A 14,977-nucleotide genomic window follows, 5' to 3' on the forward strand; every position below is an offset into this window, starting at 1 on the left:
TTCTGATCGTTCTTTTGTCCCTTGTGCCTACCCACTGTCTCAGGTTGTTAAAGCTGGCACAAGGCAATTCTTACTAATTTTCATTCTGACCTTGTTTCACTCTTGGTGATGTGTTCGTTTTTCCTTGGTTTAAGCTGTAAGTGAGTCTATGCCTTAGAGTTCAGTTCTGTCACCATCATGGTAGGTTCACCTTCCCCTGCAGTGCACTGTTAACTTTGACTCTTCTGGCACAGAGCAGCACTATAAACCACATACAAGAGCCAATCCAAGCTCTTGAGGAATGAAGTCTTGAAGGTAGATCCGTTCCTGTCCCACTGCAGTGCTGTGGCAGAGGTATCCAAAGCCCCAAATTACCTGTATCATGAAACCATTGCATTGGTTGCATATAAGTACATATTAAATGCATGTGTTTAGGTTACACTTGGATGTTTACATGTTCCCTTGTTTCAGGCAGTATAAAGTAATAGTTGAGGGGAAACTAAGGAAAGATGCAAAACTTCATAGTGTGACCAGTTGGTGTATTCATATATTTGGTGAAACTTGACAATACAGTGAAGTGTTGGATAAATACCAGTTGCCCAGCATGGTGCTGCTGATCACCTGTGTAATATTTTCCTATGCTTTGTGCAGGGTGATAAATTTTAGTCTATTGACATCCAGTAATTAGAATTGTGTAAGCTGACTTTCCCAGTGATTGAAATAATAATTAAGGGATAAAAAAGGCAACAACAAAACCCCCTAGAATAGCATTAAGGTTAAAACAAAGTAGCATCTTTAAGTCCCTTGACTAAATTTAAGTGTATTGCAGAAGATGAGGAATGCAGCTTTGCCATAGGGAACATCATACTTATACCTCTTACACTGAAAACTTGTCCTTAAATACCCTCTTTGTTTAGTCAGGATTTAGCTTTAGGTTGAGCTCCCCATCAAACCACAGTAAGGGTATTGTATAATTTTGAACACTTAAATTAGACATAGTGCATAATTCTAAATAGAGCTACACATCATGCATGATAATCACAGTGTTCTTGGGAGTTAAGCTGAATTCAAGATGCCCTAACTAGAAATGATGATTGTGATGATGGTTTTATTTATTAACACACAGGAACCCTGATATTAGAGCAGGAGCTCCCTTAGCATTAAGCCCACATAGAACTGTAGCATTATAAGCTAATTAAAATTCTACATACTGCTGTTTATAAAAACAAATTATAACATGTTTTGTGCTTACTGTCAGTTCTCAGCAACAGGTGCTTTGTTAACAAGAAGCTGTCTATTTTGGGAACTCGTGTTAAAGCGGCTTTTATCTCTTCTGGGTTTGATATGCTTAAAATAAGTGAAACTCATGCTCTATTGAGAGAAGATTACTTATTCACTGAAGCTCAAAGGAAGCGATTACTGAATCTATATCTATTCTTTCAGTAATTATGAGGGTAATCTTGTAAGTGTTTGAATCTTCTTCCAGATTATTCTTCATCAGCTTGTAAAGTAAAACCTGTTTTAAAATATAGCATTAAAGATAGTTTATGGAGTTGCTTTCCTGCATCCATTAAACTTTGGTCTGGTATTTTAAAGGAATGTAGAGAATTCTAGAATCTCCTGGTTCTAATTTTATACAACCTCCGATTTCTGAAATGATCAGCTTCAAAATATGATGCCAAAGAAAGCAGAATGTAGCCCTGTCTGGTCTGTTTCAGAGTAGCCTTTCTTAACTTTTTTAGAGCATTTTAAAAGAAGGCATTTCTTTACTGACAGATTTCAAGTAAACCCTAAATTTATTTATAGGGCTGTGTAGAAATTACAAAGGGCAACTCAAGGATTCCTGCAGCACCTGAGTGCCAAAATACAGGTATGAGATGGCACAAACTCCAGAGGAAAGAAAAGAGCTCCTCGAGCAGTATCTGCAGCGTGCGCAGCTCGACACCGGTTCAGCCACACACGATGGAAACTGTGGTTTGTGTGAGCTGACTTAGCAGACTGCTGACAAGCAATTACTGGGATGGTTTGATTTTTCTAATGGGTGTAACTCCTGAATTTTTATTCCTCTTTGCCAGAGACACCAGAGCAAGCACTCCCTAAAAGTGTGCTCTTTTAACAGTAGCTGGGTATTCCATCACAAGTGTAACTTCATGTAAGGTTTCTGAGGCAGTCTCATCTCAGACAGCCATTTTCCAAAAATAGGCCTGCTGAGCCTGTCTGCCTTTAACCTTAAATTTTGTGTGATCTGGGCAGGCTAAACTTAAGTACAACCTCATATTCTGGGAGAAAAACACTGTCCTCTGGGTTGTGTACGGGCATACAGTGCTTTGGGTAGGACAGCATGACCAGTGGGGTGGCTGGCTGGTGTCCTCTTTGTTCTTAGATACGCCTCTTGGGCTTCTCTCACCATGACTCCCCCAAAGATACCAGATTAAAACCAGCTTCCCGAAACACAAGACGTGCTCTTTCCTCATGTTGACTTTTCTTTGTCTGTAATTCCTCAGAAACTGTCTTTACTTTGTAAAGAACAATTATAGTTACTGTGTTGCTCTCAGTGTTTTTAATGTTTAACTAGTTATTTTTATTGAAGGTCCCTGTCGTGTCTCGCTGTAAACAAGCGTGTCCAGCCCAAGGGTTATTTGCTGGTTTTTCTCTTGAACCTCAGAAGTGACTTTGTGGTGTGTGTGAGTTTTGTTTTGTTGTTTTCACTTGCATTCAGGTTGACCTCTCCAAAAAGGCAGCTTTGTCAGCTTAGATTTTCGGATAGTCATCACTGAAGAGACAGAAACTTAGAACATGTTGGTGATGCTCTTTCTGAAAGCATCTCTGTGCTGGTCTTGACTGGAGTCTGCTGGATTAACTGGGGTTGCCTATAAATGTATTGTGCTGCTGGGGAATAAGTAGTAACTAAGAGGCTTTTAAGTTTTCTAAGTCAGAGGAAAAATTGATGTTTCTTTGAATGTCACAAAGTTTTGATGCTGTCATGAGCAAGGGCCTAATTCTAGTGGTGCTGTAGTGTTAGTCTTGAACACCAGAAGTCCAAATGTACACGCTTAAATGTATTAACAGTGATAATCCTTGGTGTCTTGACTTATATTTTGCTGCTTTAGGCTCAAATTGAAAAACATGATAAATAAGAGTGTTGAAGGCTTTATATAGAGTGCTGCATTTAATCTTTTAGGTGCTACAGCAGTTAGCACATGCTTCAGCTTAAAGTAGTGGTCATTCCTGCAAAAAACCCACCATCACACTGGTAGCTCTGTGTGGTAGCTTTTTGGAATTCCAACACTTTCATGGAAATTCTCTTGTCTGTATTCTGCCTCTGAAATCCAGCATAAACAAAATGTGATTCCTCCTACGAGGTAGTAAAATGGACATGTTACTTAGCCTGTTAAATTTGTTTTCCTTTTAGGACTAATCTTCAGTCCAATAGTGAATTTCATGGAATTACCCCTTTATTATGTGTGGTGACTACAAGAAAGTTTGGAAACTAAATAAGTAACATTTGCTTATACTTCTGGTTTTTGTTTGTAGACTTCAAGTGGTCACTGCAAGTAATTTGATGCTTTTACATGAGGTGAATGAGAATCCGAGGTACCTACAGCAGTTAATCTTTGGGTCTAGTAATCCTTACTTTGCAAAGGTTAAGCGTGGCTACAAGTAGTAATTACAGTTTCAAAGTAACATCTATTAATAGTGTATGCAGACAAGCATGAGAAGCTGAGTCCTTATTATCAGTGATCTCTTGATACCAGTATAGAATCTGTGTGTCTTTGTTCTTGCCTAGTAAGAGTGAAGAGGTTGTAGTGAAATGTTCTCTTGTTCCTCGGGTAACCTTGAGTACAAGAGCAGGCAGCTGTACATAGCAATATACACACTAACACTGGAGGCTTTGTCTATACCAGGCTTTCCTGGGTTGTATGATATTCTGGCTCAGATTAGTTATGAAAGTTGCTCGTGTTCTTTCCCTTCCTAAGACCTGAACTCTCTCTTTTCTGTCCATCTGCCACTTCTGAGCTCGCCCTTTCTCTTGTGTGTGGCTCTTTTCCAGTAGTGTGTTTCTTTCACAGTCCTCCTGTAATCTTAGACCTGGGATACAGCTTTCTTAAGAGTCCAGAATTTACCTATATTTTAACTCGTGTACTGAAGGATTTAAATGTGCTGACTGCCTAAGTTTGAGGTGAAAAGAGACTTCTGTAACTTGTTCTATGTTTTTGTGAAGTTTCTGCTAGGAGTGTCTGATATATCAAAGTGTTTGATTTTAAAATAAGTCTATGCATGAAACAAAAATAAAAAGCTGTTCAACAGGAATAGACAGGAACGTAAGTAGATAGTGAATGACTTGTCAAGTGAGTTGAGAGAAGATCTTATGTAAGTCTTTGGTCATTAGTGTGAGTATTTTGTTTTTGATACTAAGTCATTATATAAATTCTACTTCAGTAGTTTTAATTGCAACTTAAGTTTAGTTAGTTGTGGACAGGAAGAATCCTGGAGGCCTACTGAAATGAATGGAAAGCTTTAAAATGCATGGATTCTCTTGGTGCTGAGGAAGTTGGACCACTCCTGTGTTTTGAAAAATGCAGCAGCTGTGTGTTCTGCTACAGGAACAAAGAGGTCGCTGCCCTTACAGATCTGCTTGCATAGTTGGTCCTTAACCATATTCACTTTTTTTAACTCAAAGCATTCTGATGAAATTGGGTCAGAGTGTAATACACATATAGCTGTGCTGGCAAATGTGAACCAGCTGCAGTGTTTTAGCCAGGGTGAGCTGTAGATGAAATGACATGTCTGACTGCAACCAGCAAGCTGGGCTGAGCTGTAATGACTGAGGCCCCTATTCAAATCTGCCAGTTCTTCTTGGCTCCACAGCAAGTTGCTGGGACATGGCAATGCCTTAAAGCAGCTACAAATGACTGCTTAGTGAATTTAAATTGGAGCCTTTTGGGAGACAGCAAGTAAGTAAAAAGAAAACAGGGTTGTTCTGTAACTTGCTATTAAATTGTGAGTCTAGTGCTTTATACCCTGAGAAGTGTCCTGCTTTGAGCAGGACACCTGAGCACCAAATTCCACTATGGAGCGATATCCTCAGTCACAGCCAGTGCTCTGGTAACTTCTGCAACAAGATTCAACAGAACTCTGCTCTTGGGCCTTTTATTGCCATTTGTTTTGATAAGCCTGTAGAGGAATGCATTTCCTATTTATTGTTTTTTGTACCAGCATGCCTTTTCATATGGTGGTACAGGTGGTATTGGATGTCTGTACCAGTACATGCTCTAAAGTGAAGTGTCTGCACAACGACGTGTCTTGCTTTTATTTGTGCCCGGGATGAAGCTTTATGTGTTTAAGCAGTGCAAAATACCACTTCTGCAATTTCTTCCTTGCTTCATTAGCTCAAAGAAAATGACCATTAGTACTGGTGCTACTTAAATCAGTGCTGAACTGTTTCATTATAAAGGTGATTATGACAGAGGAGGGGAAATTTTAATCACTTGTTAAAACTGGATTCATTATTTGAGTTGAGTGTCAGGTAAAACTGTCAGTGTGTTGGTCTTTCACAGGGAAGAGAAGCTCACACCAAGTGCTGTGCTTTCTCTTTGAGAAGCAGTTTCAGAGCTGGCATTAGTGAGGTTCAGACTGTCTGGTGTGGTGCTGAGGCAGAATGCTATTTGGGTGGTCTCATCAGCCTCAGCGTTAGCATTTGGGAGAGATCCTTCCCATACCAGTCACAGATTTTAGGAGTGTTTGCCGAACACAAGACAGTACTTCAGCTGGGGTAGTGGATGTGAGGATCTCATTTTGTTACCGCAACCTGAAGTATGAGGATAACTGGAATTTAGGAGACCTTTTTCTTTGGGGAAGACAGCTGAACAGAAGGCTGGCTTCTGTGTGTGGGACTTTTATTCTCCTTGTTGAGAAGGGGGGAAAAGAGATTATTCCTAAACCTTGTGTGTTTAATCCTGCTAAATGCTGCTCTCTCTGATCTTACTGATTAACATTTGAAGCCTATAAAGCTAGAGTATCAGTTATTTGAAACTAGTAGCATGTAATCATTTTAATTAAAACAAAGAGAAGAAGATGGGGGGGAAGACCAGTATTGCAGTGCCTGCTCTGTGGAAAAAGATTGTACACAAGTATTTTATTTACTTTACAAAGTATTGGAAGAGGTAGCTCTTTCCTCAGAGAACTTGATGGCCATAAGAGTTAGCCTACTTTAGTGCTTCAGCTCTATACATTTTACTATCAGGAACATCCTTTATATATTTTTGCTTGGTACAGAGAGGACTTTACTCTGAGGATGTGCTATAGTGAGGGGGGAAAGGTGGGACCTGTAGCAGCAGTAGTAAGGCCTTATAGATGCATCAAGTTTGTGTATGACCAGAGTAATAGGAATGGGTAGACTTTAAGCACCAAAGAAGGACAGAGCTATGTCCTGCCATGCTTATAGTAACAATAAATATTTTTGAGAAGCAAATGGAGGTAATTTCATCTTAAATTTATCAACTAATGCAAAAAGAGCCAGTTTATTCCATAATCTTCAACAAAGTGGATGTTCTGGGGTTGCACTGAGAGGAGTTGTTTGAGGCTCTTGCACTTCCTTCTTATGTGCTTCCTTCTCATTAGTGCTTGTACAACTGGTTATACAACTATACTGCAAAGCAGAGCAGGGAAATGTGCTTAAAATATTGCAAAGAGTCTGTTGTTCTGGGTTTTTTTCTTTAAAATGAATCAATTCTGCATTCAGAATAACATTCAGAATTCAAAGAATTGCCCTGTGCATGTTGTGCAAGCACAGCTCGGGGGGAACAGGCAGAGCCCAGAGGCATTTCCAGGAGCTTTACAAGTTCAACGTTTGTTTTTGTGACACCTCAAACAAGTAGGACATACATGTAGTCATGTTGATCCTAAGACCTTGCAGTCACTTCAGGTATGAAATTGCTTCCAGTTTCATACTGAAGCCAAGCTAGGAGACCAGTTTTGAAATACAGAATAGGGTTATGCACTTGCACTAGGGATTTATTTTACAGTGGGCTTGATGCTCAGCAAGAGCTGACTGCCCCTAAAGAGGGTCGTCCTATTTTTAGATATGTCACTTCCTGTGCAGTGTATGTCAGTTCTCTGGAGCTGATCTTCTGTCAGATCAGCAAGCTCTCCAGTCCACCAGAATAAATAGTCCTGTTTTTTCCATCAGATGGCTGAACTGATCTGACTGGAGGCAGGGGCAGGGGTGTGCAGCAGTGGGAGTGGGCTCACCCCTTTCACTGCACTGTTCCAGCAGTGACTGCCCACCATTACTGGCTTATGGGATGTTTGGGCACAGCGATACTGTGGATCTCCCTGCATGAGGAATTATGGACAGTTTTGAGACAAAAATCTGAAACTGAGCCAAAAACTGGGGTGATTGGAGGTCCTTCCCTCCCCCGAAAACATCTGTTCAATGATCTCCTGCTGTTCATGTTTGCTGAGCTGGGGCCAGAGTCCGGCTGCTCTGCCTGTGGCTGTTTGCCTCCTGCCCGGGCGGTGGGGAGGAGAAGTCCCTGAGGCTCAGTGCTGTGTCATCCCGGCCCTTGCCCTCCCGAGGCAGGGAGTGGATGTGTACGGGAGAGGTATGTCTGAGGTGCAGTGCCAGGAACTGCCAGCACTTGGATCTCTCTCAATGCCTGTTTTTGGCTAGTGGTTCTCCTAATTCCTTAAGCCTCTCTGCTGCTGAAACAAGTGGCTCCACACGTGTCCGCAGCTAGACCCTCTCTCCTGCCCAAACAGGACACGTGACAAAGGAGCTGAGAAACCAGTCTGTGGTGAAACTAATTGGCAGAAGATGGAGTGGTTGACTTTAAGTTTGATCACTTCCTTGTTTCATTTTGGTGCATGTGAGCACTGAAAGGGAGGGCACAGCATGAGGGAGAGGGAGTGAGAGCTTATTATACTGGTTTGGCATTCTGTGGCTTTAGGGTTCAAATGGATGAGTTCAACCATCTCAGCAGCTTACAGGCTGCTAAAACGTGTTGTTCCCCCTGGTCACATGTCATCCCTCACATAAATTCCAGAGGTTTTCCTCTGTGTTGTGCTTTCTACTTTTTGTGTTTTGGTATGTGATCTGATTGAGCTCACTGAACTGTCAGAAAACTGTATGTGGTGGTGATAGCCCTTTTTTTTTCCTGGTGGTTTTTTTTTTTTTTTGGTAGTTCATGGCACTAATTGGGTGGGTGAGGGTCCAGCTGAGCACTGGAGCTGGCATGGGGGATTGTACACAATTGCCCCCTTCAAACACAACAAGCTACTTTGTTGGTGCAATTTCTTTCTCATTTGACTTTGTAACATTGCATCAGTTTGATCCTATCTCTTCTTTTTATTCCTCAAATATTAGCGACCAATGAAGGATAATCTGCTTCCTGTGGCCCTTATTAAAACTCTTCAGAAGAATCCCTGGCACTTCCCCTTGGAGATTTAAGTGTTCTGGAAGCTCATGCCAGTGGCTTGTGCTTTGGCTGGTGACAGTACCACTGGTTAATGAACTTGGGAACTGGCTTAGCTGGAACTCAGGCCAGCTTTTCTTGTTTTTCATCTGGGCATCTTTGTGCACCTTTCACAATTTGTTTATTGAATGGGAGCAGAATTATTTATCTTTTTACATTCATCTTAGAGGTTGTTGTGCTGTGTTTGTATTAGCACCTGGTCCTTTCAGCAGCATTGTGTTGGGGAATATTAGCAGTAACTGGTGCTGTTATTGAGTTCCTGTATGTTGCTTGAAGCTGATATTGAACAGAAAGGCAATCGTGGTACATTTTGAAAGTTAGTGTGGTAGGATTCTTTAATATGCTACTACCTAAAATTAAAAGGATTAATATGTGTATTGTGACACTGAATCTCTATTAGCACTTGAAATTCTCAGTCGAAAGTGTTTTTAATTAGTCTTTCAATCTTAAACATTCTATGCCAAGAGTGACTTGCATAAGGTTTCGTCCTTAAATTGTTTCTAGTTACCAAAGCACAGAAAACTCATCTTCATTTAAGCTACGCCGAAATGGCTTTGCTGGATGTTGGGCCCAGCATAAAAATTAAATTCCCACATGCACTACTTGCAGTTTCACTCTGAAAGGCTGTCTGGGGAAAGGCAGGAATGAAAGTGGTCTTTCAGCTACAAGTACAGTACTTCAGCAAAATCAAATTTAGCTGTCCTGTGAGGTCAATGGGGGCTTTGTATGTCGAAAGCAAGTGCTTCTATATTGGGGTGGGGGAGTGCAGTCAACAGCTGAAATAAGCTTAATTGCAGGTTGAAGCTGAAAAAGGTACTATCAGGTTTTTGTCTTCTTGCCTGTACATCTTCCTTATCATATATCTTGAACACCTTCTCATCCTAAGAGTCATTTATTGCTGTGAGCAGAAGACTTGACTTGTTTCTGTGTTACTGTTGGCTTTGCAACCCAGAGATTTGCTCTTGGTATCAATTTCATATGTTTTGGGGAAATAAAAACAAAATGCAGTGGGGTGTGGGTGTGAGAGGAGATGAGGAGATTTGTCTGGAAACAAAATAATGGGAAAGTTGTTTGTATTTGAAGCCAAATGCATCTTATGTAAAAGGAAATATTTTTTTACCCTGGTACTTCTTACTGTGGTTTAATCTAGTTTTATAACGTGGCAATTGGTGAAGCATTCAACTGTCTTGAAACCACTTTCCCTCTGTTTTGTTTTTCTTTTCTTTTGAAATGTATACTGATGTTACTTGAAAGATTGATGTGCTTTTTTTTTTTTAATAATATTGCTCATTTTTGGTTTGACTTAAAGAGTTAAAATCACACATGCTTCAGCTTAATTTTTAATCAGGAAATATAAAATGACGGACCCAAGTCGATCGTGAATAAAATAATTGATACCTTAATATACACAGTTTCTTAATGAGAAACTGTTTTTTCTTTCAGAACTGATTTAAAGGGCAATTGTATATTTATAGAGTGGGGCAAAAAATGGGAAATTAATTTCATCTCACCAAGTGACAGATGTCAAAACTGATTTACAAGTTAGATCACTTGATTATAATTAGGAGGCTCAGAATAGTGATGAAAATGGTCATTTGCTCTAGTTTTCTTGTAAATATCTGTAAACCTTCTTAATACAAACCAGGGACAAAAACATATAAATTATACAGTTGAAGATTAAATCTAAGGATGTTAAATATCATGGCAACTCATATATCTCTAGGTTTTCACACAAACTTGATAAATAGGTATGTGTACCTGGTCTCATTTTTTTGACTGAAAGGGTGACTATTTTTTTTTTTGCCTATGAAAAATCATAACACGGGGTTTGTGGTAAGAAGTCATGTTGTGTTTCACTAATGACGCAGTGACTAAACAGTGACGTGTGACATGTGACCGCTGGTAATTATAATTATTATGCAGTAAGTAAGCCTGTGTTACCATGCTGGTCTCTCATTTTACAGTTCTCATGCACAGTGTTAGGTGTTCAGGTTTCAAGGAGAATTCAGCCTGAGTTGTCCCCCTCACCTATCTCCCCTTACCTGACTGACAGATGCAGTGATACTTCCAATATTTGCTAAAACGGATTTTCTTTGTGGGTATATATTGAACATAAATTGGTGGGGCTGGGAGGGTCTGAATGTGTGGGTCATGCAAAGCCCACAGATGACTGTATTTGTGGTACTGGGCAGACTTTATAGGCTTCTTGGGGAAGGGCACTGAGTTACCCACAAGGCATTTATTCTGGAAGATCTTTTTGCTGAGCTGTGGGAAACTTCAGATTTTCAAATGTCAACTGTAAAAGAAAGGTTTTCTCAGGCCTCTAAATACCGGGTTGTATGTATCAATTTCAGGTTTATAGAAGAAGGGAAAATGGCTCAAGAAACGAACCGTAGCCAAGTGCCTATGCTTTGTTCCACTGGCTGCGGATTTTACGGGAATCCTCGCACAAATGGCATGTGTTCGGTGTGCTACAAAGAACATCTTCAAAGGCAGAACAGTAATGGTAGAATTAGCCCTCCTGGTAAGTAGCACTGACATAACGTGTGTTTGAGCAGCTCAGACTGACAGAGTGGACAGCAGCTTCCTGCTCATGTCCAACTGCTGGATGTTAGGAGCATTACGGTGCTTGAGTAAAACGGTTTGCACTCCCTCATGGAAGGAGCTCGGATGAAATGCTCATAATATGATTGGGCTGCGATTAATCTGCTCAGAAGTAGACTCCTAATACCTTTGGTAGGCATTTGAGTGTTTCCAATTTGAAGATCTAAAAATGCAGAAAAAATACCAATGTATTTTTCCTGAAATTACTGACAGTAGAGATAAGATTTACCTTGGGGTATGTTTGTGAAAAGCGTTTAAAATACAGGTATTTAATCTCTGCAGCCTCACGCTGAAGGATTAACCTGTAGACACTTGATAGTTTCTCCTTATCTTCAGATACTTCTTGTTCTTTTTAGCCCAGTGCCCTCTGTACTATCCTTTCCTTCAGCTTGACCTTTTAAATTGAAGAAAAAGCTTCCATTGAAATCTGGGGATCTAAGTTCTACAACTTCAAAATGGATCTGAATTTGGCATTAGGATGCTATGTTAGTGTTTCTCACAGATCCATCTTGGTTTTTCAAACAAACCCCAAACTTCTTACGTTAGAATACTGCAGTTTATGCTGAGAAAGCTGTTTGTCAATGCTTTAATTAGCAAAAAATAGTAACTATTTTAAATCTCCAGCTTCAAAATTCTCCACAATGTAAGTTCCAGGGGCCTGGGGCTGGAATGAGATCGAGATATGGCCAAACATAATTACTTTTTTGTAAAGTTACGTTTCATTATGATATAGGCAGAGATTCAATTACTTTCCTGACTGGTGTCATAGGGGTCAAAGAGTAATTGCAGTGTGTAACTTTTGTAATCCCAGGAAGTAGTGTAACACATTCTGCATTGGTCTGTGTCTTCCAGCAGCCTCTGTCAGTAGTATAACCGAGTCCTTACCGGTTCAGTGCACAGAAGGCAGCACCCAGGAAACTCAGTCCACTTTAGATTCTACATCGACTCCATCTATGCAGCCAAGGTAAGGTGTCTTTATGTAAAAATCTGTGTCAAGATGGTGAAATGAAGTGTACTGATCCTGCATAGTTTAAATGCTGGGACTTGAATTAGGGGAAGGTGTAAGATCTGACTGCTGACTTTAAAGCCTGGGATCTCATGGTGAATACTAGCAGATCTGTCAGCTTCATCTTGCATTCAAATGGAAATTCGTCTTTAGAATTTAGCCTCAAATAGGAGCATTGCCAGCTTCATGCTGTTCTGAGGAGATTTGTCTGGCTAGTCTTCTGATTCCACAGCTTGCAGTTGTATGTTTACCAAAGGAGAGCTCTTTTCACCTTAGAAATTTGAGGGTTTTGTAAAATGGCAGAGAGCTGCTTACTAGAGCTTTCATAAATAAATGTGTGGTAGTGTGTTAAGAGCCAGTTGTTTCACAAAGATTGGAGAGTACTAGGACAGGGAAAGGATATCTGAATCTTGGTACAAGTTATGCTACTGAACTGATCTCTGAATCTTGGTACATGTTGTGCTACTGAACTGACTTCTTATTAAACAAGTAATTTCCATCTGGATTATTCAAGGATACATAATGTCCTCTTACAAACTGCTCAGACTTACTAAGTGTTCTCCATTTGTAAAAGCTAAGTATTTGTATTTAGTGGCAGCATTTCAGTTCAGAATGACACAACCAACAGCAACTCAAGTGCTTTGGAAATTTTTTGAGTGAAAAGTGTTAGTGTGTTACACTATGGAAGCTAACTTGCAGAAATACTCATTCCAACTTTTTTTTTTGAAATCAGAATGTAGTAAAACACAGGTTGAGGGTGATTTCATCAGTTATTGCTGGCTGATTCTGCTCAGACTGTGTTTTCTGCTCCCTAGCTTTTTATAGGACGTGTTATCTCGTGCTTGGATCCTGCATATGAACCGAGAGCTAGGTGCCATACTTGAGGCTATATTTAGTCTTTCCATTCTGAGACTTCTAGTTGGGATAGAAAATATATATTTTACCCTGAAACAACTCTTCTGGTGTGTGTAATAAAAAGAAAAATCATCCAGGTCAGTGCACAGATCTGAACCAATTACAGTGCCTTGGCTTTGTTCTCGTACAACTTCTGTAGAATCATGAAAGAGAATAAAAGCACCTCATTGATCACTGGCTTGATTGCAGGAGAAATAAGTGGATGGTTGCTCTTGGACTTGTACTTCAAAAGAATTTGTGTCACTTATTTGGCTTTTTCTCCAAAATAAAAAGTAGGAATTCAACTTCAGTCTCTGGGAATACCTCAGACTTACAGTACTCTGAGGACACATACAGTAAATTGACAGTGTAACCAAAGCTGCAGTTGAAGACCTTAGTGCAGTTCTTGGCAGTTAAAATTGCAACTCGAGTACTCTGGTTGTGCTGTGGACCTCTGCTAGGGGAGTGTCATGGTCTGCTGGCTCATGGGCTGCTCAATAATCCAATTGTTTGACTTCAAAGTGAATCCCTAAGTGGAAAGGAAGAAACAAATAATGTGAATGAGGTAGGGCTACCCCTGCTTGGGACTTCAGGTCTGCCTTGTCCCATAGGAGAGCTTCTGGATGAGCAGCTTGGCTGGGAGCAACTGTTGGTATTGAATTGGTTTCTTGTATGTCTGTTCAGGGTGTTCATCTGTGAGTTTTCAGTCAGGCTGTGATTTAGCAGTGTGACTGACAGGGTGGAGAGGTTTGGCCAGCACTGCTTTATGCTGTGAAAATCTAAGGGGTTCTGTGTGCAGCTGCTTTATTGCTGGAAACATAGACATGTTGCAATCTTCTCATTCCTATCACTAGAACACCAAAAGTAGCTCCTCTACAATTATCTTGCTGACTTATGTTATAAAAATCCTTGCGTATTGAATGTTGCATTGTTGCTTCTGTGTAAAAAGATGGTATGCCAAACTACCCAAAATATTTCCCTTTTTATAGTTGAACTGGTTTATTGCATTTAGTATGAATGCAAAAAATGTTTACCTTTTTTGTCAGTTCAGGTTGTGGTGTTTTTAAATCATTATAAAAACTTCAGAGTGTGAGAAGTTCTGGCATGCTTTTTCATCAAGTAGTGCTCTAATGTATCCCTTTCAGGAAAAGAACGTGGAAATGCATCATAAAAGTTGTAACTGTCTTCTTTTGCCCCCAGCCCTGTGTCAAGTCAGTCACTTTTAACAGAATCTGTAGCATCATCCCAACCGGATAGTACAGCTGTGGACAAAACAGTACCCGAGACAGAAGAATTGCAAGGTTGGTGCCTAGTTTTCAGAGGGAGAACTTAGGAATAATGTTTTTAAACTTTGACTGTTCTTAATATATTCCTGTTCAAGAGATGGCTGATTCTCAAACCCAAATGTTCTGTGAAATCAGGAGGCAAAATAAGGATAAACTTTCTTTTCTTAAAAGGCAAGTCAAGCTGAAAACAGTTATGTTTCACTGGTGATGTCAGTATCTGCCATAACAAGTGTGTTAATTGGTGTTGGAAATGCACACTGTAAATCAACATTTTTTTTCTGTCTTTATGCCACAGCTATTACATGTAAGTAGAGTCTTGAGTATCTGCTACCTCTCAGAGGAACCATTTGCAGCAGATACCACAGAGGTTTATGAGCATATTTGTGATAGAGGGTGTTATGACATAACCATTGCAAAACCAGTGTTAGTATCTTTTAGAAACAGGAAACACCTACAAAAGAACCTTTCACCTATGAACTGTAGTGGTGTAATATTTTGACCTGCTAAAATTCATTTTATCAAATATAAAATTACCGAACCACAGACTATGCTTGGTTGAAGGAAAATGGCTGAGTGGATTGTTTTAACTATTTTGGCCTAAAATCCTTATTGCTGGTACAGTGTAAAGGTTTTGGTTTTTTTACTTTCTTTCTGTGTGCAAACTTTCAGAGCTTAAGACTAAAAATTTTTAATAATATTTTTTTGGAAATGCAAAAATGCCAGATAATATACAA

General features: G+C 39.9%; 1 protein-coding gene across 4 annotated transcripts in view; it reads left to right on the plus strand.

The window, feature by feature from the left end:
- Positions 1 to 14,977, plus strand: part of ZFAND6 (zinc finger AN1-type containing 6) — a 36,551-nt gene that overhangs the window by 14,391 nt on the left and 7,183 nt on the right. For 2 of the 4 annotated variants that reach the window (XM_032699888.1, XM_032699889.1), the window contains 3 exons: positions 10,808 to 10,977; positions 11,913 to 12,021; positions 14,158 to 14,258. In XM_032699888.1, the coding sequence (XP_032555779.1) occupies positions 10,827 to 10,977; positions 11,913 to 12,021; positions 14,158 to 14,258 (361 nt within the window). In that variant the 5' untranslated portion in view covers positions 10,808 to 10,826. Of the gene's footprint in view, positions 1 to 10,807; positions 10,978 to 11,909; positions 12,022 to 14,157; positions 14,259 to 14,977 lie in introns of all 4 variants that reach the window. The other 2 variants (XM_032699890.1, XM_032699887.1) reach the window with 1 other exon arrangement.

This window comes from Chiroxiphia lanceolata, chromosome 12 (assembly GCF_009829145.1).
Source record: "Chiroxiphia lanceolata isolate bChiLan1 chromosome 12, bChiLan1.pri, whole genome shotgun sequence".
In the NCBI taxonomy this organism is placed as follows: domain Eukaryota; kingdom Metazoa; phylum Chordata; class Aves; order Passeriformes; family Pipridae; genus Chiroxiphia; species Chiroxiphia lanceolata.